This window comes from Tiliqua scincoides, chromosome 14 (assembly GCF_035046505.1).
Source record: "Tiliqua scincoides isolate rTilSci1 chromosome 14, rTilSci1.hap2, whole genome shotgun sequence".
NCBI lineage: Eukaryota > Metazoa > Chordata > Lepidosauria > Squamata > Scincidae > Tiliqua > Tiliqua scincoides.
The window spans coordinates 10,560,416-10,584,431 of record NC_089834.1 but is presented as its reverse complement, the minus strand read 5'-3'; the positions used below and the strand labels follow the sequence as shown (position 1 = coordinate 10,584,431).

Genomic DNA, 24,016 nt, shown 5'->3' with positions numbered 1-24,016 from the left:
AGCTTTCTATTGTGAAGTTCTAGCTATATCATGGCACATGGCAGTCTTACTCACCTATAATCTCTGGTCTGTTGTCTCTGTGCTTGCTCAGCACTGGAGAGCATTGTAATGTCAAGCCCAGGAGGTTGCGGCCAGCAAGTCTCCATATCTCTTCCAGTCTCTCTCTATTGGCAGCTTCAGCCAATAGCGTTAGGCTGTCTGCTTGTAATTCCAATCAGTAGAAAGTCTGTATCAAAATGATCCCAGCTCCCAAGAGAGCCCATTTTCCCAAGAGTGGTTTTTGTCAGAGAAGGAATTGCCTCCCCATTCATGATCCCTACAAATTGGAATTCTAGACTAACATTTTAGGGTAGCATTTCAGCTACAAAACCGTTGCTCAAGGATTGGGTGCAACAGTCGTTGCTCCTCTCAACCGGGAAATAAGATTCCCAGAGCTACTGATTGGTTTTTCTCTAGGGCAAGGAAAGCCAGACCCTGAACCCCCTTAACAAGAGGGGCTCTCTCAAGGCATGCTTGCTCCAACCTGGAAAGGGAGCAAGGAGACTAGGGACCCAATCCTATCAACTTTCCAGCACCGGTGCAGCTGCAATGCAGCCCCAAGGTCAGGAATCAAATGTTCCCATACCTAGAGGAGGCCTCTATGACTGCCCTGCAAACTCCCCACCACAGGGGGCAGGGCACCCCCCCCCCCTGCCGCCCATTGGCACAGCTGCACTGGCACTGGAAACTTGGATAGGATTTGGCTCCAGGGGAACTGACACAAATAACCCCATATGCCAAAATTTTCTTTAACTGGGCACATTGAAACATGCAGGACAAAAGTATTAAATATGTAAACACCGTTTCCTACAAAGTATTTTGGGTCCCCACACCATAGCGATAATTTCCCATCTCCACTGTGACATGGCTGAAGTTTGCATTTTCAAAACACATGCATTTCAAAACCTACAGGCAGTTTGCTTACTAAACCAGTTGGGGGAGGGGTTTAAACATTTTTTTTTCCCTGCCAATTGCACCCTCTTGCACCCAATTACCTCTTCTTGAGGTCCTGAAATGTGTCCGGCTGCACCTCTTTGACCAGTCACAATCAGTCCCTGACTTCATTTGCTAGTCCACTCCTGGCTGACCCACTGGCTAGGTCATAAGAACATAAGAACAGCCCCACTGGATCAGGCCATAGGCCCATCTAGTCCAGCTTCCTGTATCTCACAGCAGCCCACCAAATGCCCCAGGGAGCACACCAGATAACAAGAGACCTGCAAGGCCTCCTGGGAATTGTACTTAAGAACATAAGAACAGCCCCACTGGATCAGGCCATAGGCCCATCTAGTCCAGCTTCCTGTATCTCACAGCAGCCCACCAAATGCCCCAGGGAGCACACCAGATAACAAGAGACCTCATCCTGGTGCCCTCCCTTGCATCTGGCATTCTGACATAACCCATTTCTAAAATCAGGAGGTTGCACATACACATCATGGCTTGTACCCCGTAATGGATTTTTCCTCCAGAAACTTGTCCAATCCCCTTTTAAAGGCGTCTAGGCTAGACGCCATCACCACATCCTGTGGCAAGGAGTTCCACAGACCGACCACACGCTGAGTAAAGAAATATTTTCTTTTGTCTGTCCTAACTCTCCCAACACTCAATTTTAGTGGATGTCCCCTGGTTCTGGTATTATGTGAGAGTGTACAGAGCATCTCCCTATCCACTCTGTCCATCCCCTGCATAATTTTGTATGTCTCAATCATGTCCCCCCTCAGGCATCTCTTTTCTAGGCTGAAGAGGCCCAAACGCCGTAGCCTTTCCTCATAAGGAAGGTGCCCCAGCCCCATAATCATCTTAGTCGCTCTCTTTTGGTCCAGAGTTTTAAAATGACCCCACTTGCCAGCCCCCCCCGGAAGCTGAACGAGGCAGTGCCCACTTACCCCCCAATTCTCCTTTGGACTGGATTCAAAAAGGAAGGAGGGAATGGAGCAGAAAATGAAGTGTGGAGGAGAGACAAGTGACAGGCTAGACTAGCATTGATTTTCAGCCAGTGTGCCCCTGCACATTGGTGTGTGCTATAGGAGTTTGGAGCATAGCAATTGAAAGATCACTGAAAAACTCTTCTAGGTTCTGCAGCTCTGTTTCTAGGACAACTATCTGTAGTAATGAATTGGCTGTCCCTCTTCCTCTCTGGTTCAGAGCCACAGAACCCAGATGTCTCTTGTGACATCACAAGAGATGAAGAACATAAAGGTGGTCCCATCAAATCTATTCTCTAGTGAAGTGGTTCTCAAACTTTTAGCACTGGGACCCGCTTTATGAAATGAGAATCATTCATCATCTCATTTATGGAACGAGAATCTGCCACGACCCACAGGAAGTGATGTCATGACTTGACATCATCAAGCAGGAAAAATTTTAAACACTCCTAGGCTGCAATCCCACCCACGCTTACCCAGGAGTAAGTCCCATTGAGTATCATTGTTAAAAGAATATACATAGTAGCTTGTTAAAAGTACAGACCTGTAACATTTCTCCAAATGCTGTCACAGACCATGGTAGCATCAAGTCTAATTTATTAAAAATAAAATATTGAAGTGAATAGGGGCCCACTTGAAATAGGTTCATGACCCACCTAGTGGATCCCAACCCACAGTTTGAGAAACACTGCTCTAGAGAACGTAAGTCTACTGTAGACTAACTAGCCTCCCTTCTTTCCCCAACAACAGCCTTGATTCTGCAGAAAGTACCACTGAACCCCACCATGAGGGTGACGTACCTGTTTGAACTGCAGAGGTCCTCCTTGCCCCAGTCAGCAGCTTCTCCAGCCACAGCAGCACCTTAGCAGCTGCAGGGCAGCCTCCATTCATTTATCAGCTCACCAGTCAGTCCATTGGCCAGTCCATTTATCAGCCAGTTCTCTTTCCCAGCTACTCTTCTCTCCACCTTCTCTGTTTCCTATATGTCTCCTCCAGGTGCTGCTTTCATCACTGAGAGCCCTGTTGCCTTTAAGTGGCTGCAGCTGGGTAGCATTCTGAGGTCCTGGTGTTAACCCCTTGCTTCCCAGGTCTGTCTGAGCAAGGGGCCACTGTTGACACCACAGCCTGTCTCCTTGGGGCAGGGGTGCTCAAACTTTCAACTTTAGGGATGCTGGACCTTTAACAAGTGTATAGAAGAGAGAATTTCAGCAGGTGCAGCTTGTCATGGGATGACAAGTTGCACCTGCTGCAATTCTCTCTTCTATACACTTGTTAAAGGTCCAGCATCCCTAAAGTTGAAAGTTTGAGCACCCCTGCCTTGGGGGGATCTTGGGCCTTTCCACTACAGAGGTCATTGTGCTGGGCTAGAGTACCTCTGACACTAAAGCAGGCTATTTTCTTCTCCTTTGCACTTCCTCTTCTGGTCCATTCCCTCTTCCTGTCTGAATGCACAGAGTGTCGAAAGAGTTGATTTACTATCAGCTGGGGGGGCACATTTGGCACAAGGTCTCAGATGCCAGGAGATCTTGAATCAACCCTGCCCTGTGCCAGTTGGTGCAGCAGCCAGATGAAAGCGAATCTGCCTGGTGACAGCAGTGTGCAACAAGCTGTTTATGGGAAACGGCTCCCCATAAGATTCCAGTAATTTGAACCCTGTCATTGCAAACACTGCAGCACGCTGGGGGAATTCATCAACTGCACTACCTCACAGGGGAGAAGTGTCAATGCTGCCAACTGGGGGGAAGGTCAGCATGTCCTGTCATTATTCTGTATATTTTTCACATTTTCATGCTGCCCTTTCCCCAAGGAGCTCAGGGTGGTGTACATGGTTGCTCCCCTCCTGTTGCCATCTTAACAACCCTGTGAGGTAGGTGAGGCTGAGAGTCAGTGACTGGCCCCTGGTCACCCAGGAAGCTTCATGGCTGAGCAGGGATTTGAACCTGAATTTTTCAGGTCTAACAGCCCAATCCTATTCACGCTTTCCTGGGAGCGAGCCCCATTGACTCTAATGGGACTTACTTCTGAGTAGACATGCATAGGCTTGGGCTGTAACTCCAGAGCCACTACGCCAGTGGTTCCCAAACGTTTTAGCACTGGGACCCACTTTTTTAAAATGACACTCTATTGGGACCCACCTACCGGATTTTAACCCATTTCTTCCCAGCCCACAGGTGTACACGTTTGATCCCTGTTGGGTATATGCAACGTTAGGCAGAAATGGTTTAGAAAAAGGAGATCTAGAAAGAAATATTTAAACAAAACAAAACAAAAACATAAGAACAGCCCCACTGGATCAGGCCATAGGCCCATCTAGTCCAGCTTCCTGTATCTCACAGCAGCCCACCAAATGCCTCAGGGAGCACACCAGATAACAAGAGATCTCATTCTGGTGCCCTTCCTTGCGTCTAATAGCCAGAAAAAAGACCCTCAAACATTTATCTCCTTATTTTTACACCTGCCTGCAAACTGCAGGAACTGAGCTCTTTGCAGGGCAGTTAGTAGCTACAATATCTGATTTTTTAATAGCCTCAGGGCTTGAGGCAATTAATGATCTGATCTTTCCATCACTCTTTGGTGCCCCACCAAGAATCAGGCCACGACTCACAGCTTGGAAACTACTGCACTACACCATATAGAAACTGAGAGGGGCTCACTGAAGACTGGGGAGCTTGGCCAAAGCAACTCCCTCAAAGAGTCTCAGGCAGGGTTAACTCCATCAAGAATCTCCAGCCCTGGCAACTGTTCAAACTGTGCAGGCCTGAGCCTCATAACAAAATGGCTACGGCAGCCCTGCCATGCGCAACCTGGACTTAGGAATGTAGGAAGCTGCCATTTACAGAACCAGACAGTGAGAGACGGACCTCATTTTCAAAGTCTTTATTGGCATAAATAATTGGTACATAATTTACTTCACGAAACACCGCACGAAGCACAGGGAACAGAAAAAAAAGAGTAAACTAACCAAAAAACAAAACGAACAAAAAAAAAAGTGACGCCATTTCTTTGCAGTCCACGGCAACTCACACCCCAGGCAAATGGCGGAAATTATAAATACTTTCCCTCAAGTGTAGAAAACTTTATAAATGGTACTGTACAAATTTACAATCCGTGAGTAGAACCGTCGTGCCGTTCCCAGTTCAGAGTGTGGGGGGTGTGTGTGTTTTGCGCAAGAGTCAACATTGTCGGTAGTTTGCGATTGTTTCTCATTAATTTTTTTCCAGTGACGAGGATTCTGCAACAGCCACCACAAAATAGATATATTTATAGTCCATTATACAGTTATTTATAAAAACACAAACTCTCTGAATGAAAAAAATAAAATAAAAAACGAAGCCCAATCTTGCGGAAGGCTCTCCTGCACAAACCCGCTGCAACAAGCTCCTTCGGAAACGGCGCTTATCCTGTGGGACTCCCTGCCCAGAGAGTCCTACCTTGCCTGATTGTTGTATTCCTTCTGTTAACCGAGGAGTTAAAATAAAAAAAGAAGACCTGGTTCATGGTGAATGCCGTTTCTGAGATATCTGAGGCCGGTGACCTTTTTCCTGGCTAGGATGCGACCTTTTAGGCTGCTCTGAACCACATTTTAGAATTTGATTTCACTGTGCGACGTTCGAGTGTGCAAACTGAAAAGCATCGTCCCCAAAACGTGAAAATGATGGTGATGGTGGATGGGAGATGTGCAAGGGTCCTACCGTGCTCACTACAGTGGGGGCCATCAGCTTGTCAAGAGCTAGGCCTCGCTTCAAGCCCCAACCTGCAAAATGGGACCTGTCGCTTCAAGAGCCCATGCCTCCACACCTTCCCGGTCTAAGCAGGCTACCTGGCAACTACTCTTGTTGCGCCAGTTTTGCTCTCTCCCCACCAGGTGGTATGCATGCAAGAACAGTGCTGCATACCTGGCCACGGTGGAAGCCACAATCCTCTTGTGTGCACCCACGCTGGTGAGGCACAGCTGATGCTCGCACCCGCCACAGTACAGTGTGCGAAGCGGGCAACCAGCCGACTGGGGAGAGGTGGGCAAATGAGTGCCCACGCTGCCAGGGCTTCTCTTACTTCTCCTCTTCGTTTCCCATCTGGTGGCAGCCAATCGGTGTGCGCTGCTCAGTGGCATCGCTAGGGAGATGCGGGCCGCACCAGATGACACCACTACTCGACAAAAAAAATCTTGGTATTTTTGAATAGTACCATCATGTTATATATCAATCAATGTGTAATTTCATGCAGAATGCAATGAAGCAAACCATGTTGACGCGTCTCTATTCTATCAAAAGTTATAGCCAAAAAACCAGCGGGGTGATGGTATGCCACCACACCAACCGTCTGGGGTGTGGCCTCGGACTGCATGGGAGGAAGTCCATCATGGAGGTGACATGCTGGCCTACTGCAACAGGTGACACAAACCCTAGAGATGTTACTGGCGCTGCCACTGTGTCAATCCACCCCTTCTTTCCTTCCAAGCCAGCTGAAAGAAGAGGGCCAGAGAGTTGACACAGTGGCAGAATGCACTCAATTTGCAAAGTGGAGGGAGAGGAAGAGGAAATGAAGGCCAAGCAGAGTGACGTGGGAGACCAGGCAAACCGAGGGGGGCCTGCCAAAGATTGGGGGGCTTGGCCAAAGACTGCCCCGCAAAGCCAAAGTCTCCAATGAGATTTCACTCAACTAGGACCCATAGCTCTGGTTCTTGTTCAAACCACGCAAGCCTCAGAACAAAATGGCGGCTGCCCCAGAGGTTGGGCCACCCTGGTTCCTAACCCATTGAATATCCCTGTTCTATGGTGACCATCGTGTATGACTCCCATCCGTTTTGATTCATTCAACTGGCATGGGTTCCATCCCCACCCACGTCAATGTGGGGGGCTTGTGCGGGAGAGTTTCGCGATTCAGACCGGAGCTGGAAAAGGTGCCGCAGCTCACTCTGCAATCCAGAACCGACACGGAGAAAACGGAAAAGCAGGCCAGGAAAACAACAAACAAACAAAACAGAAACAAAACAAAATACATTCTGTACAGGCTCGAAATTTGGCCTCGATGTATGCATACTTCCAGATACATACATACAGATGTGGGTCTATATTCATATGTACCGTATGTACAGAAGGCAAACACAGTGCATTTTACAGGGAGTGGAATGAAAACAGCTGACGTGGCCCCCCCCCCAAAAGCTCAGGATTCTCATAACTTAACAGCAACGAAAAGAACACGGGGGGGCACCAGGTTTGCAGGCTTCAGATGGGGCTAATTTATGAGGCTTGGGCCACTACGGTGTTTCAGAGATTCCCAGTATACTGGCCACTGTCCATACAACCCCCCACCATCCCCCCACCCTCACACTGGTGCAGTGGACCTTTGCATCGATTGAACAGCTGGGATTCTGAATGTCAGAAAATCCTCATTCTTCTCTTGGTTCGTATCTCCCAGAGCCTCGACTCCGGTCTAGGAAAACTTAACCTTTCTTGCCTCCAAAGGCTTAGGAAATCTGATCAGGGTTTGCTTGTTTGTTTTATTCCACGACCAGGAAAACTTGAAAGCTGCTCTTTTAAAAAAAATAAAAATTTCACGATTGGGTTGCGCAGCCATGCACAGCCCCACATGCCCGAGTCTGCGCCACCTTTCCCATTGCTGGTCCCCACAGCCGGGTCCTCTTGCAACACCCCTGTTCTCCGCTTGTGGCACATCGGTGGCCTGAGTTTGCGTGGGCTGGCTGGTGGAGGCCACAGGTAGATGGGTGGAGACAGGACTAGTTCACCGCCCAGCCCTTTCAGACTTGGCAACTTGGTCATCTTTGTTGCTACAAGAGGGGTCCCGGAACAAAATGTTGCCTCTGCAAGTCTTCTTGTGTGCAATTCCTACTGGGTTCAATGGGACCTACCTCAGAGTAAGCACGTCCCGGATCACCTTGCTGGGCTGCAGAGGACGGGTTGCAAACAAGTAGCCTCAGCTTTGCCCCACTCTCTGTCCTTTTCTGTGCCTCATGTCTTGACAACAATATCATCCCCCCATTTCTAATTGGCCCACACCTTCTCTGCTTTAACACTTCACAAAGTTATCAGTGCTTTCCATGAGACTGAATTGGGAAAGCTCCCCTGCAGGAAGAGGGTGACATCTCCTCCCCCCTCCCCCACTGCTCTCCAGGAATTTTGACTCTCTCACTTTAACACTCATGAAACAAAACTGTTAATTGGGGGGGGGGGTGCCTCCTTTCTGTTTTTGAAAGTTCTTCATTTCTATACCCCTCTGGAGCTCAGCAAGTAGTTCAATACTTCCATCTGGGGGGGGCAGTCCTGTCTCGGCTACAGTCCTATTGGACAGGGTCGGCCCATCCATGAGGCCAACCGAAACGGTTGTTTCAGGCAGCAGTTCGGTGCAGGGTGCCCATCTCTGTCCTCCTTATTTATTTATTCGAAGAAATAATTCCAGGCCTTTTTATAACACTCGGGTTGGCTCACTTGCTTCCATTGCTCCTCTTCCTCCTCCTCCCGCCCCCTGGATTGGCAAAGGAAGAAGGGGATAGAGAGGAAGGAGAGACGGGGAGGGGAGTGCTGAGCTAGAACACTGGAGAGTGGAAAGAGCAGAGCTAGCTCATCATCTGTAAGGTGGGTAGTGTTTGGCCTGCTGTCACAGGCGTAAGGAAGTCTTGATAGGCGTAGGGGTGGGGACTTTGAGAGACAGAGTGACTGGAGGGTAAAACTAACCCTGTTATTTCTTCTTGCTGGGAAGGAAAGAGGCTTCAAGATGGGGCTGGCAAGACTGAGATTAGAAAAAGGGAGAGGACAGGACAGGATTTCAATGCTGAAGACTCAAATCAGGTCCCTGCAGCCTAATAATCTGATCCGGGGCATAGTTAGTCTGAAGGGGGGCCCATGGAGTCCAGTGGGACTCAAAAAGCCTTGGGGAGGAGAGGAGCCTGAGCTGTGGAGCCCACCACAGTCCTGGTAGCCCTTTCCAAATGGTCCTCCCTGCTAGACAACTCTCGGGTGGGGGGGTGTTGCCTTATGGTTGCCTGCTCGCGACTCCCATTAACACTACAGCAAGTTAAAAGTGTGCCGTGAGGAGGAGAACATTTGTGCCTCGGCCAGGCTTGTCGACTCTTTCAATGGGGCATTTAACGTTCCAACCAGCAGCTGCAACAGAGTGGGAGGGAGGAGAACGAGGTTTAACTTCCTTGGTCTCAGGTTGACGGCAGCTGGACTTGGCTGCAAAAATCAAGCACAGCTTGCATTTACATCACCTTCTCTTAGTAAAAGGTAGTCGCTTTTGCACATTTATGGCATCTTGTCTGATGAAGAACCCTATGTAACCCAGCTGGTTGGCAACCTTCAGTCTCCAAAGACTATGGTAGAAGCCTACAGCACCCGGGATTCCCAGGCGGTCTCCCATCCAAGTACTAACCAGGCCTGACCCTGCTTAGCTTCCGAGATCAGACAAGATCGGGAGGTAGTGTTCAGTATAGGGAGATGGTTGGCAACCTTCAGTCTCGAAAGACTATGGTAGAAGCCTACAGCACCCGGTATTCCCAGGTGCTCTCCCATGTAACCCAGCTGCTTGCATCTTATTCCATCAGCCATCTATACAGTTTACTTTCCCTAGGGGGACTTGTCCATTTTCATGGAATACGTAGAAAGTTGTCTTATATACCTCAGTGGTTCCCAAACTTTGAACTCACAGAGGTGCCGCAGAATGTCCCGGTGGCCTTCCTGGCTCTCCTGGGCACTGCCATCTTGAGCGATCCAAGATAGGGGCACCCATCTTCCCAGCTCTCCTGGGTACCATGACCACACTAAGTTTGGGGCTCACTGCCTTATACCCTCAGTCCCTGGCTTAGTGCTGTCTATACCACCTGGCTATGGCCCTTCAAGGTTTCAGAACTACCTAGAGGTGTCACGGATTGAAGCAGGGATGATCTGCATGCAAGGCACAGACTCTACCACTGAGCTATACCTGCCTCCCTAAATACACAGAACTACTTTCCAATTCCTTTTGGAAAATAGTTCTATTTGCTAATCCCCTTTCTGCAACAGCAATGCCACTGATCTTAAGAGACAGTGTTGGGATCCACAACAAATGAATAACTGTGTGTAATTGTTGGGCCGAGGAAGCACAAGTAATTTGGAAAATCGTGGATGATGGCTGCGTAGGTGGATGTCCAGAAAATGTTGGAGGTTCTTATTTTCTAAGTTTTTAAGTGGGGGATCAGAAGGAACCACAAGAGAGAGAGAAGGGGCATTCTTGGATGTTGTGCATAGGCCCGAACAAGATGGAGAAAGTGAAGGTTGGCACTGTCAGCTTAATGAGGTGCTAACCACAGAAAAATAAATCAGAGGAGGGTTTCTGAAGAGGCTGGGAAGGAGAGTGGATTAAGATCAGGTTCTGAGCATTCAAGTTGCCGTTGGTCTGCCTGCCTTAATACAGGCAACACAGGTGAACTTCAGCTGGTCAAGAGCTTTGACTCACCTCAAAGCCAAAAGCCCAATAAGGCGCCCACCTTCAAGAGCCTGGATAGGTGAAAGGGGTGCGTGAGAGAGCAATCAGGGGTTCTCTTCTTTTCCTACCCAGTGGCAGCCAACCAGTGTCCACTGGTCTTATGTCACTCTGCCTCCTTTTTGCCCCTTTAAGTCAAGTAGAAGTGGGGGCAGAGAGGGGCAAAAGCAGCTGCTCAATTTTGAAAGGTGGAGGGAGAGAGACATGGCAAGGTGGAGAGCAATGGGAGAGCTACAGTTGAGAAGGGTGGGTGGGTGGTAAGAGACAGAGGAGACCTGCTCAAAACTGGAAGGCTTGACCTCCAAAGTCTCCAGCAGGATTTGCTTCATTTAAACCTAGCCCTGGCCTGCTGAGTAAACCATGCCAAAACAGAATGGTGGCAGTACCACCACTGTGGCATACTTGAGGTAGGGTTGTGATCCACCTCTAGGTCCAACCTGCCCATTGAAGACTTCTGGTCCAACTGGCAAATGGATCCCAGGTGACATTCCCAGCCTAACCTGAAGATGCCAGAGATGAATGTTTGGACCTTTGGGGCTCTTCCCACTGAGCCCATAACCCTGTCTCATAATACCACCCATCAATACAGAATATATGACGAATGGCTGGCGGAGAGAAAATTCTCCAAGCTGGCAATGCAGGTGACCACTGTCAGAACTGTGGAAAGAGGCTTGTGTGTGCAGGGAAAAAGTTGGATGCAACTGAATCTGAGAAAGAGGGAAAAATGGGGGGGAGGGGGGAATCAACTCTGAAGCCAGCAATACAGAGCTGTAAATAAACCCACGTCTCTATGGAGTCTGCTAATACAAATCTGAGCTACCGGATGACCTCTGTCACTCCCTCGGATCTCCTATTAGTTGGCATTGTGGCGATTTCCCTTACATTCTCTGCGCCAAAGAGCTGGTTATTTTTAAACCGGATAAAAATCTACAGATAAAAGCAGGGGGCGAAGAGGGTGAGGAGACCTAAAAGGGGGGGGGGCGGGGAAGAGAGAGAAACGACTTGTTATCAATAATGACAACTCTCAAAAATAAGATTGCATTCTGCAAATGATATGCTTGCTCAAGGGAGAAACAACCCCGGATAATTTGTGCTCAGGGGAGGGGCAGCGATTTCTCAGTCCCCACTTTTGTGCAACAGATGGACTCCTTCGAGTTCCTTTGATTTCAAAATCCGCTGCTTTCTCCCCTATATAGTGTGATGTAGGTTTTGGCCCCATGGGATGAGACGAGGCACCATCAGGATGATCTAAAGCACTGGCTCCCAACCGATGGTTCGTGGACCACAGGTGGTCTGGAAGACCTTGAGAAATGTTCCATGAGGGCTCAGGAAAGAAAAAGAGATTGTCTTTGTTCACTTCCAGCATCTCACCGAGCAAGTAGTCCTCCACGGGCCACCAGCGAGGGCAGAAAATGGACATCCTGCAGCCACAGCTGGTACTGAAGTGTCAGCTGCGATTGTGGCCGGTCCATTCTTTGCCTTCTCTGGTAGTCCATGGGGGAACGCTCGCTCAGGAGATGCTTACCCATGGACCACCAGAGAGGGTGAAGAATGGACCCCACCCACAACCGGCACTGCATGCGGTCCACAACAATTCCAATTTTTGCCGCAGTGGTCCGCATTTAGCTCCTAAAGGTTGGGAACCACTGAACAAAAGCGATGCTTCAAACTCATTTTCTTCTCACTGGTCGGGAAGGGACAGAAGACAAGGAGATGGCTACAAGAGCATTATTGGCAGCCCCGGAAGTCTTTGTCTTGATAAGAGCTGGGGCTTATCCCAAGCCCCAGCCTGCAACATGAGACCCACCCTCAAGAGCCCAATGGTGATATGGGTGGGCCCAAGAGTTTACCCTCTTTTCTTATGAGCTGGAAATCAATCAGTGTTCTGTGTTACTGGCTTCTTTCCTTCCAGGCCAATTGGAAGGAGAGGAGGGGCAGACAACGGCATGGCAACAGTGTGCGCTTGGAGAAAAAGATCATGGCAGAGGGAGGCTCATTGGCCTGGATGGAAAAAGTGGGCAGAACGTGCTATCAGTGCATGCCACTTGCCTGCCACCCAGCAGGAAGAGAAGAGGAACAGGGGTCCCGCATGTGCAGCTCACCCATCTCATTCACTGGGCTCATGAAAGTGGGTCCCATGTGGCAGGGTGGGGTTTGAGGAGGGTCCCAGTTCTTGACAAGCTGAAGACCACTGGGACAAATCAAGCAACGGCTATCTACGTTTGCACAACTTATGCCGATTGCAGAACATGGTTTTTCTTCCTGCAGAGGACAGAAGGATGCAAGCACCCACGCCCTCGCTCCCTGCTTCATGGCAAAGCAGGGGAGATGCGATGAGTTCATGAACGCACGGCCCGGTTCTATGCGTGTGGCGTGGCTGAGCGTCGCAGAGCCAGCCTCAGGAATTCAGCGCCATTCCAGAACCAACAGCACCACTGGGATCCATGCAAACTCCATTCCCCGTTTGTCAATTAACCTTTACGGGTTGAAGGAGAGAGCTGAATAAGCGTTGCAATTTCCCCCAGTTTGTCTCCTGAATTTAAAGTGCTTGAAAAGAAATGATCCAGGATCTAGAGAAGCAAATGCTTCTGGTTTGCTGGATCTCCACCCCACCCCCCATCCCAAGAGCCCACTGGAGACGGAGATGCTTGATCTCCTAAATCAAGATCTCTGGAGTCAAGATCTCTGCTTGATCTCCTAAAGCTGCAATCCTAAGCAATTTTCCTGCACAGAACTAAGGGCAATGCAACTCCAAAGTAAGGGAACAAACATTGCCTTACCTTGAGGAGGTACCATGACTGCTCCCCCCAACTGCAGGATGCAGCACATGCCCCACTGGCACAGCTATGCCAGTGCTGGAAAGTTGGTTAGGATTGAGCCCATAGTCAAGGTCTCCTAAGTCAAGTTCACCTAGAACCCCTAGCCTCACCTACTGTCCAAGGTCTGTCAGCCTGAACCTCAAAACAAGATCCTGTGCCAATGCTGCTATGGTCTACCTGAAACCAGGTTGAGACCCATATATTGAAGACCCCTGGTCTGCAAGATGAGATTCACCTGCATCTTAAGACATGGGTGCACATGCTCGCCTCTCCTCCAACATTAACATTAGAGGCACCATACAGAGCACAAACAAAGACGGTTAACTCTGTGAATCAGCTAGAAATTCTCAGCCACCACCATAAAACGGTCCGAAATGCATTGTCTATGGAACGTTATGGCTCACATCAAAACAAAGCCCATTTTCTGAGCTTTTAAAATTCCTGGGCTTTTTACTGACGTCTCAAAGTGCAATCCTGTGCATGCTGACTCAGGAGTTAGTACTATTGTGTTCAGTTGAGCTTTCTCCCAAGAAAGCACGTACAGGATTGCAGCCTAAAAGCCATTAAATGGTTGCTACTAAGGAGTGGCGAGTTTTGTGCAAACAGGATTTTGCCAATGCCCTCCCAGCAGAATTGGGTTTTGTGTTTTCTTATTGATGGGCAGGAAGAAGGAATAAAGTGCGCTTTGATAGCATCCTCAAGGCTTCTGCCTTGATCGGGTGATACTGGCAGCTCTGCTTCCCCAAATCTCTGCACCCAAAGAGCTGGCTTCTCACAGTGGGGAAAGAGAGGCTAGCAGGGATTGTACCAGAATGTAGAGGAGGGGATAAGAGGGAACAGCGTCCATGGAGAGGGTCACATGCAGGATCCCCTCCTTCAAGCCTTCTCCTTTGATGAGCCCCGGTAAGACTGCAGTGGACAGGGGCACTTTAGGGGAGCGGTTGGCTTGTCTGTTGGGTCGTCGCTATGCCCAGCAAGGAAAAGGGAAATGGAGAGGAGGCCTTGCTTCCTTTTTCTAGTCTCTGGCTAGCACACTGCCCTTGCAGAAGGCAGTGTGGTCACAGTAAGCTAGCTGGGGAAGAAGCAGACATCTGCTCCCTGCAGGTGCTTCTGGCAAAGGGTGGGAGTCAAGCTGGGGCAAAGGCATGGGTGGGGAAAGACTGGAGGGTCCTCAGTCATGGTGCATTCCACAAGGTACATAAAGAGAAGAAATAGAGCGGGCCAGTGGCATAGCTAAGGGGGGCAAATTGCCCCAGGTACCACACCTGGGGGGGTGTCAGGGGTGACTTTTGGAGGCCTTCTGAGACCCAAGGAGGCCGTCTCAACCTTTCCCAACCCTCAGAAGGCCTCCCAAAAACTGGGAATGCCTTTCTGAGGCCTTCTGAGACTGGGTGGTGGTGGTGGTGGTTAAGAACATTTGTGCCCCCAGGTGCCATAGTTATGCCACTGTCAGGCACAGAACACTTTACATGCTGGGAGGAGGAGGAATCAGGTAAAGCCAAATGGGGTTTCATCTCATGTATGCAAAAGGCTCGACCTGAGCCTGCCCTCCCTCCATCATGAGATCCTGTTGGCCTTCCTAAAGTCTTTCCCTCAACCATGAAGACTAGAACCTTGAGGTGTCACTGGGAGCCTTTAAAATCCATGGCAATTTTGCCACTGATTTCAGCAAGGTGGAGGTTACGTCCTCAACATTTAGGTGAAATGAAAGTCAAGGTTGTCAGGATTCAGACGGGGAGTCCAGACCTCAGCACTGAAAGCTCAGTTGCATGAGATCTGAGGCGGGTTCAGTCCGCGCTCTAAGAAAGCATCCGGAAGAGAAGGACGCATATCCCATCCACCACCACTCCCCCCCCCACTGAGATTGTGCCAACAGCCGCACCCCCCTCTCATTGGCTGTTTGCTGCTCTTGTTGCTCCGGTGTGCCCAGACCGGGCACCCTGACCAACTCGGGTCTCTGGACTGCACTGGTTCTTTCAGCCAAGATGGCTTCAGACTATCGGTGTTGCTCCACAGGGGGCTGAGGTGCAAAAGACAGCAGGGAAAGTGGCTGTTATTCCTCGTCCTTCAGGGGGGAAGGCAGCCAACTGAAATGTGGAGCTGGGGACAGCTTCACACACAAAAAAATCAACCATCTCTGCCACAACAAGGTTTTGACCCAAGTTTAGTTAGTGCCTTGGATCAGCCCTGCAAGGGCACACAACACACACATTCTCTCTCTCCAGGCAAACAGGTTGCAGCTGGCAACCCCAATCAGACACTCCTCAGCCATGGAGAAAAGGCCTGCATAGACTCCCAGCTCAAGCACACATCCAAGCCCCCCCCCCCCTTCTTTACAAGCACTAAGTACCCCCTGCGGGAGATGATGGAGGGTTCTTTTTTGTACTGCTGCAGCAGCAGCGATACAAAGCACAGCTCCATCTGCTACAGTCTGTGGCATCCCCCCCTTGTCACATGGTAAGCATCCCCAGGCTTGCTGGGTGACTAGAGAAAACAGCCATCTCAGCAGTCCTTACTAGGTGCTATTTAAACATTCCCAGCTGCAAATAAGAAGAATTATCCCCATATCGCAGATTGGGAGGACTGAGGCCAAGAGGGTGTGGCTTGCCTTAGTGCCTAGTGAGTCCACAGCAGAGGGGAGACTGGAACTGGGGCATCCCTAATTTGCAACGCAATCTCCTAGCCCCCATGCTACCCCAAGCATAGCACTACTGCATTGATTGTGTTTTATGATGGGATTTTAGAGCAGGTGGTTAGTCACTTGGAAAGGATAGAAAAAAAAAAAGCAGGGCAGAGATATGTAAAAATAAGCAAGCAATTCTTTCCTGGTTCAAGCAAGGAGACTCTTCCAGGGTATCAACCACAGTCTGGAGGGGACTCACATTTATTTGTGCATTTCTGTTGTCTGTGCCTGGGCTACGAAACTGGGCAAAGAGGCAGCTTTGGAAGTGTGGTCTCTCCTATGCTTAGTAAGGGGATAGCAACTGTCCCTATTAACCCAGCTCACCATCCCACTCAGGAACTGTTTGTTGGAGTCTCCCTCTTATCCTTCCTTTGGGATTGTGAGCCTGTTGGGGACAGGGAACCATTTTCTAAATCCTTCGCTATGTGCACTGCTTTGGAAAACCTGGCGGTGGTTGAAAAAAATTATCATTATTAATGCTAATGATGATGATGTACTCCTTTAAAAGAATCCAACTGTGCTGCGCAGGGCTCTGGCGTCATCCCACCCCAATAACCTCAAAGATACTCGCAGGAGACTTTACGCTGGAAGGGTGTGTGTCGTTGAGTTCACTGGGTGGGAGGGGGGCGCCAGAGATTGGGCAGCACTGGCCGAGGGGCCATTTCTATCATAGGGTCCACCTAACCAAGCCAATTCCTGAGCCCCCAAGTTCTGTGGCAGTGACACAGCCCAGATGGGGGACACCCCACGGATCCCATAGTATGCCCCTAGCAGACTGGCGTCAGCCCTGCTCCTGGGAAGTTCCTTGCTAACCTGGAGTGGTTAAATAGTTGGCACTGAAGTTGAGGAGGGGTGAAGGGGGGGACTTAAATGGGAACATAACAGCCCTGCTGGACCCAGCTTCCTGCATCTCACGGTGGCCCACCAGATGACTCAGGGAGCCAACAAGATCTCTGTATCCTGTTGCCACTTCCTTGCATTTAGAGATAGGCTACCCCTAAAACCTGGAGGTTGCTTACAATAATCATGACTTAACCTGTGACAGACTTTTCCTCCATCAATCTGCCTAAACCCCTTTGAAAGCTATCTGGACCAGGTGGTCTTAGCACAAACCTAGTGCGTCAAAACCATATTGCAGATCCAGTTTGCAAGAGGCCTGTTTTGACGCCACCAACATCTGTGTGCAAGTGCACAGCCCACTATCTGCAAGCCGCAAGTGATCTGGGACTTAAAGTTGTGCTCCCACCTGGTGGGGGGGGGGGGAAGAGGGCACAACTGCCTTGGGTTTTGCAAGAGGCCCGCTTAACTGAGAGAGAAGCAGCAACGGAGACAGCAAGAACGCAGGGGGGCAGGAGGAAGGCAGATCTATACCAGGCAACGAAAGAATCACAGCCAGGAGAGTTGGGCGGAACATGGGATGGCGTGAAGAGGGCGACAGGAAGCTGTCGCTCATGGCACGTGAACCCTTTGGGAGTTCTTGAAACATCTAAATCAAGGCTCTGTGTTCGGAGAGACCCTCTCCATTGGCAACAGCTGAAACCCACAGGCAGGCAATGAAGCAGGTGGTCTAGCAGCAATTGGTCTTCGAAAGAATCAAAATATAAAAACCATGTCCATTTGGAGGGCGCTTGCTAGGTTCTTGCCAAGGGCGATGCTCTGGCACCCGCTAAAGCAGGATCGGTAGAAGGAGGTCAAGGACTGGTTGCCACCCACAACCCTCTCCTTCACTGCTTGGGGCCCGAGGGGCCGGTGTAGGAGCCTGTGCGGAGATCATTCAGCTCCTCCTGTGTGGATATTTCCAACCTGCTCTTCATCCACACGCAGGAACCTTCAAGGTCTGCAGACCGAGTGGGGCACTGCTGACATCCAGCTGTTGTGTCCGTTCCTAAGATCAGGGTCAGGGAATGTCTCTCGGTCCTTGAAACGCTCCCACGTGGGCTGCACTCCTCTGGCCTTCCACAGGAGGAGGAGGAGGAAGAGGGTCAGGAGGGGAAGAAAGGTGTAAGAAAGGCACCATTCCTCAGAGCCGTCCGTCACAGCCTGGAAGAAAGGAGAGATGAGAAGGTGAACAGTGACGGTCAAGGGAGCAGGTAGCTTTGGGGGGGGGGCGGTCTGCAGGGAGCCCTAAGGTTCAGGCATAGTGCCTTCCATAGTTCTACTTCAGGGGTAGGCAAAGCAAGACCCAGATTCAGCCCTTGAAAGCCTCCAAACCAATTGCTCCCTGGTTCATGGCTAATAATCTGGCCTGCAGGCCTTTCTGCCATGAAGGACCGCTAGCAACTGAAAGCATGTGTGCCTTGACGTTTGCCACCTTGTTTGTTGATTTGTTTATTTATTTATTTAGAGGTGCTGCTCTCCTCCTTGTTTCATTGAGGGAGAGTCTAACTGTCCCCACTGTGATGATTGCGTGATATAAATAACCAAACACACCATTATATTCCACCAATGATGCGTATGCGCAATGGTTTTTTTTAAACAGGGATTTTTTAGGGACCTGAAATTTGCATCATGTTGACAGATCAGGCCCAGGAAGGAGGGTATGCCCACGCCGCCCTGCCCCACCCCTGCCACTGTGCCAGACTTATGTGTTCTGGCCTGTGTGGCCGCCATTGCCAGCAGGAAGACTCTGGCCTCCCCGCCAGCACGCCTGCTGGAACCACTGTTGTAAAAGCACTTTATACTGCTTTCGCGACAACAAGTACCAGCAGAGCATGTGTTCCACCAGCGCAACTAATAGATAGGACCCAGCCATGAGTATCATCCCCGTATTACAGGTGGAGAAGCTGAGAGAAAATTGATTCTTTAAGGCCAACTAGTGAGAAAGTCTGAAGCAGGGAAGCCTTGAGTCACAGCTTAGGTGGTCCATTACACCACCTGTGCAAGGGGAAACAGCATGGATGGACAGACAGAAAGACAGGTTGTGCACAGAGACTCACATGTAGTTCTGAGAAGGTAGGAAGGAAGCTGTGCGCTGCAGCCAGCAGTGTGGGTGAAGCTTTGCTTTCCCAGAGGGAGAGCTACAGCAGTGAGTGCAGCTTCTGCTCAAAGGTCCCCTTCCCCCAGCCCTTCACCGACACCCTGAAGCACACTCTCACTCTCAGCACGGCAAGGGACAGAATGCCTTGCAAACATTCGCTCCAGCTGTGAGCCGACAGTTGGCTTAGCAACGGGGGGGGGGGTGGGTTTGCTTTCAGGACAGCCTTAAATTTATACCCTGGGGAGATCTCTAAACAGTCAGAGCAGGAAAGAGCATGGAAAAGGGACTGCCTCTGTGAGTACTTCCAAAGCCAGTCATTGCTTGGCTTGCTGGTGAGCTCCGAGCCCGTGACCTAAATACGTGTGCAGGTCCTTGCTTACAGCTTGATCCAAGCCAACCTTACCTTTCTACATCAGGAGGCATGCAGATTTCTAATGAAAACGGGGAGGAATGAGCATGGGCAGAGTGCACAGAACCAGGGATGGCCCAAGGCCTTTCAGTGCCTGAGGTTGGTACGCCAAATGCCACTCCCTTTAGCTGCTTACTCGGTCATTCCTTCTTCCTCCTATCCCTAAATTTGACAAGGAATAGAGGAATGGAGAGGAAGAGAGGAGCGGAGCGAGAGAGGAAGTGCGGAGTAGAGGACAGCAGAGGGACAGCTAGGTGCCGTCGACCATCTGATGACACTTAAGCCCAAACCAATGGCCAACGGCATCTCAGAAATAGCCGAGAGGTCCAAGAGGACCAAGATGGTCACGCTCTCGGTTTCTCTCCCGATACAGGTCATTCACTATGGTAAAACCAAGGCAGATTCTGCCTCACCACTGAGCCTGAAGCCAAATGGATGCAAATAATTGGTCTCATCCAGAATCCCTAAATGCCACCACCTGCTCAAGGAACTTCCCAAATACGGAAAATTGGAAACTGGGCAGCAGTTGTTCAAATCTCCCTGATTCAAAGAGGGCTTTTTTTTCAGATGGGAAACACTCCGTTAATGGGATGAGTACAACACCCTCTCTGTGGAAGGGGTTTCCTACATCAGACCACCCACATGCCCTCTCTGTGCCTGGCAGGCCAGATCAGCCAGGGAGGGCAGGGATCCAACAGGAAGGTGAAAGTTCCAAGTAACCTCAGGTGCTCCAAGCCGGAATGAGTCCACAACAACATGGACAGGCTGCACACTGGCCACACCCGTCTCTGACTCAGGCACAACCGTGGTGGTCAAGTTGGTGTAGACTTTACTTGCAACCCATCTTGCAAACTGGTCGCTGTTACGAGATAACTGGGCAAAACACAGAGATAGCAGAAGCGCAAACCGGCAGCTGCAGAGTGTGGTGCTCAGAGCACAGGGAAGGACGCTAAAAAAAGGGAGGCAAGACCCAGGGAAGTACCAACACCAGAGTCTATTTACAGGCAGTATTTACAGGTAGAAGGCAGTTCCAAAAATCAGCAAGCAGAGGCAGTCCAGCAAACAGTCCAAGGAGTCAGTAAATCAGGTATCCGTCCAGCAGAGATTCATGCAGCAACTCACTCCTACAACTCACCCAGTGGAGTGTGCTTGTTGGCCATTTATACTCCTGTCAGCCAATGGGAAAGGCCATGACCTCATCCCTGAGGAATGTCATTGCATCATCCTGGGTGGGGATTGCATTAGCTTTTCCCATCTCTCCTTGTTCTGTGCAGTGACTCAGCACTTTGCCCTGATTGGCCCTTGCCCCATTGTCAGACAGGTATGGTTACATTTGCTTATACACAGCAGCAGTCTGGTAGGCCTGCCTTATCCAGCCACCAAATTGCCTTGCTGTATGGGGCACATACTGTAACAGTCGCAGTGGGCCACTGGCTGCTCGACAGCGTCATTTTAAGGACAAGGCTGCGAAAGTCCCTCCAAGAGCTTTGCTGGATGGCACTGAGCAGAAGCAAGAGTGGTGGAGCAGGAATCTCCATTGGTGCGGCCCCATTCTCAGATTGAGGGGCCAGGCCAGAGCGTACAACATGATAAGACCTGGTGAGGGTGTGGCTTGCCGAAGTCCCCACATATGGGAACAGGGAAGTCCTAATCTGCAGTTAGGCCAGTGGCATCGCTAGGGTTAGTGTCACCCAAAGTGCAATCCTAACCCCTTATGTCAGTGCTTTCCAGCGGTGCCCATTGGACACGTGCTGCATCCTGCAGTTGGGGGTCACTCACGGAGGCCTCCTCAAAGTAAGGGAATGTTTGTTCCCTTACCTCAGAGTTGCACTGCCCTTATGACAGTGCTGGAAAGCACTGACATGAGGGGTTACGATTGCGCCACCAGTGTGGTAACCCACATGTACAGCGTCCGCCCCTGCAGCTCTGGTTATGTCCCCATCTGCCTGGCCAGCCACTCTTCTATTGGGTAGACTTGGACTCATAAAGAGTGAAAGATGGAGGCCAGGCTGACTGACTGGTCCACTACCAGGTGGCTAAACTTGGGCTTTGCTTCAGGAAGCCCAGTAAACCTGGGCTCTGGAGACTTTTCTGGCTGTGAGTGAAAGACAGAGGTAGCCTGGTAGACCTGGGCTCTGGAGTTTTTTCTGATTGCAAAACCAAAGTGAAACAAGAGTAAAAGACAGAGACGGGCTTACCAGGAGACCAGGTCTACCGGACAAGTTTCACAAGTAGATCTGGGCTCTGGAACTTTAGGTATCACTCCCCCCCCCAGTGGTATCACCTGATGTGGTCTGCAATACCTGCACACACACCCCCAATGATGCCACTGCATTCAGCTTCTTAGCTGCTATGCTGTGTCATGTCATCATAAATAAAGAAACGTGGGTTGTACAACTAGCCTTGGGTCTGGGCAAGCGATTCTGGGTGGGTGTTTGGTGTGATAGTGCAAAGGAAGGGTGACGTCCTTACTCTGCTGACTTCCAGAAGTGGCCAGGATGGGAAAGGCGACGGTTCCGCTTTGGCAGCTTCTCCAACATTTCCATGAGCTTGGTGAAGGTGGGGCGCTCCTCCTGCTCGTAGGCCCAGCAGAAGAGGAGGATGTCCTGCAAGGTGACGGGAAGGAAGAGTTAAAAGGAGGAGATAAAATGACACCGGCCATGTGACACTACTCTTGGTATGAGTGGTCCTATGCTGCATGTTGGAGGCACAGGACAAGCCGAAGACCACCACTGTAGTCTCTTTAATCACCATCGAACCCCACAGAACTGTCTCCAGGTCACTGAGACAAGCTAATCATGCTTCAAGGGCTTCTCCGCCTTCCCTCCTCGCCCCTAAGGAATCCACTCACCGAGATCTCCTTCCCCATGCCAATCTGGGTGAGGTTGGGTTTCATTCCTCGGCCCACTTGCCAAATTATTGCCTCCGCTGGCTGCGTCTTGAAAGGCCATTCCCGAGCGTGCAGTTCATACCAGATGGTGCTGTGGAGACAAGGCAGGGCAAGGAGTTAAAGACCACACCCGCACATATTCCAACTGTGTAACTCTGAAGCAAACGCCCATGCTCAGGCAAGGGGGAAAGGCTTTTTCTCCACCTCTGAGGGCCACACGCTGGGGTGAGCGTGCTCTGACTTTCAATGAGGCTTTCAGTGTGCATATTCTGGTGCCCTGCACTGATTCAGCAGCATTGGAAACACCTGCTTTCATGGTTGCTCTGTTTCTTTCTAGGTGTGCAGCATCTAGCTTTTATTGTTTTCTCTTTATTTATTCCATTTTTAGACAGCTTTACTCACAGGTCAAAGTGGTTTACGAAGAAGCAGCAAGGCATGCAAAGACCGCCACTCTCATCATCAAGACAGAGGTGCGTTAACCCCAACCCAGTAGGAAGGCGGCAGCATGAGTTGAAAACCATCAGAGAGTCAGGAAGACCTTTCCAAAGGCAAACAACTGCCACCATCCAGTGTTCTAGCTCAGCACTCTCCCCCACCTCCACATTTCTCTCTCGGTTCCCCTTTTCCTCTTCCAGCCAGTGGAAGAGGAGCCGGGGAGGCAAGTAGGCGGCCAGAGATTGGCACCTCTACCAATCTGCTGCCTGAAAGGTGCTAACTCAGCACCGGCTGGCGCTGGGTGAACTGCCGCTGCTCTGCTGCTCTGCGGTCGCTCGAACTGTGGGGCTGCGGAGGGGTGGGTGGGAGCAAGGGGGAGGTGGGGAGGTGGTGTTCTGGGGGGAATGGGGGAAGGCAAGGATGGAAGGCAGGAGGGAGGCAGGACCAGAGGAGCTCTGCTCCTCCGCATCCAGAGCCTCTGTGCAGACTCGTTGTGGGACTGCTTGCCTTACCCGGGGGAAAGGAACGTAAGTCCCCTTCCCCTGAGAAGCTGCCGACGGCTGCTCTGTTGTGCGTGGGATGCCGCGGCAGCTGTTTCTGTGCCATAGCAGTCCCAGAGCAATGGGCAGCTCATGACTGGGCTGAGGCAACAGCTTCAGCTGGCCTCGGGGATGGGCCGGCCCTGACCATGACTGTGCACAATCTGCTTCTGGCTTCCACTGATGCCCAGTGTGCACAGAAGAGCAAGTAGCCAAAAAGGGGGAGGGGAGGAGGGGATGCGGAGAACGTGGAGTGTTGAAGGTCAGCCTCACATTTCGGATTACAGTTTGGATGGTCACCTCGTCCTTGACAAGATGAAAACCGCTGCCCTAGAAAAATTAATGTGCTACTCGGGTGGCCAGCCAAGAAATTCCAGAAACCCATGCCTGGGCTTGCAGGAAACATCCATCTCTGATTTTTTGCCAAGGCGGCTTTCCATTTCTTCACTTGCACTCAAGCTGCCGGTGAGATGCAACCAGAGGGAAGACCATGAATTGTCCACTGACAGCCACAGTCACTGTTCTAATCTCAGACAAAGACAGCCAGGCTTGGCAAATGGTTCTCATCCACAGGCTCTTGATCTACAAGGTACTCAATACACATCAGGCAAGAAATCTGTCATCGCAAAGGCAAATACCTCTTAGGCAGGGTGATGAAATGCATTATCAGGCACACCAGTCAGCAGCGGCTGGGCTCTGGGCCAAGGCTGGAAACAGTGTGCAACGGAGAAAGCAAAACAATCGTGGACTTGCAAAACTGCAACACCTTCCCGATGATGAAAGGCTAAAGATTTGGGGGTTTAGAAACCAGGCAAAGATTAC

The 24,016-nt window shown here is 50.5% G+C and overlaps 1 protein-coding gene and 1 pseudogene across 1 annotated transcript in view; both read right to left on the bottom strand.

Annotated features, from left to right (window-relative positions):
• Nucleotides 1-9,304: 9,304 nt before the first annotated feature.
• On the bottom strand, nt 9,305-9,427 carry LOC136634889 (5S ribosomal RNA; annotated as a pseudogene).
• Nucleotides 9,428-21,798: 12,371 nt separating this feature from the next.
• The window catches only part of KSR2 (kinase suppressor of ras 2), a 186,856-nt gene continuing 184,638 nt past the window's right edge, over nt 21,799-24,016 (bottom strand). The window contains exons 19-20 of the mRNA XM_066609856.1: nt 22,182-22,311; nt 21,799-21,936 (exon numbers count right to left, since the gene is read on the bottom strand). Of these exons, the coding sequence (XP_066465953.1) occupies nt 21,799-21,936; nt 22,182-22,311 (268 nt within the window). The remainder of the gene's footprint in view (nt 21,937-22,181; nt 22,312-24,016) is intronic.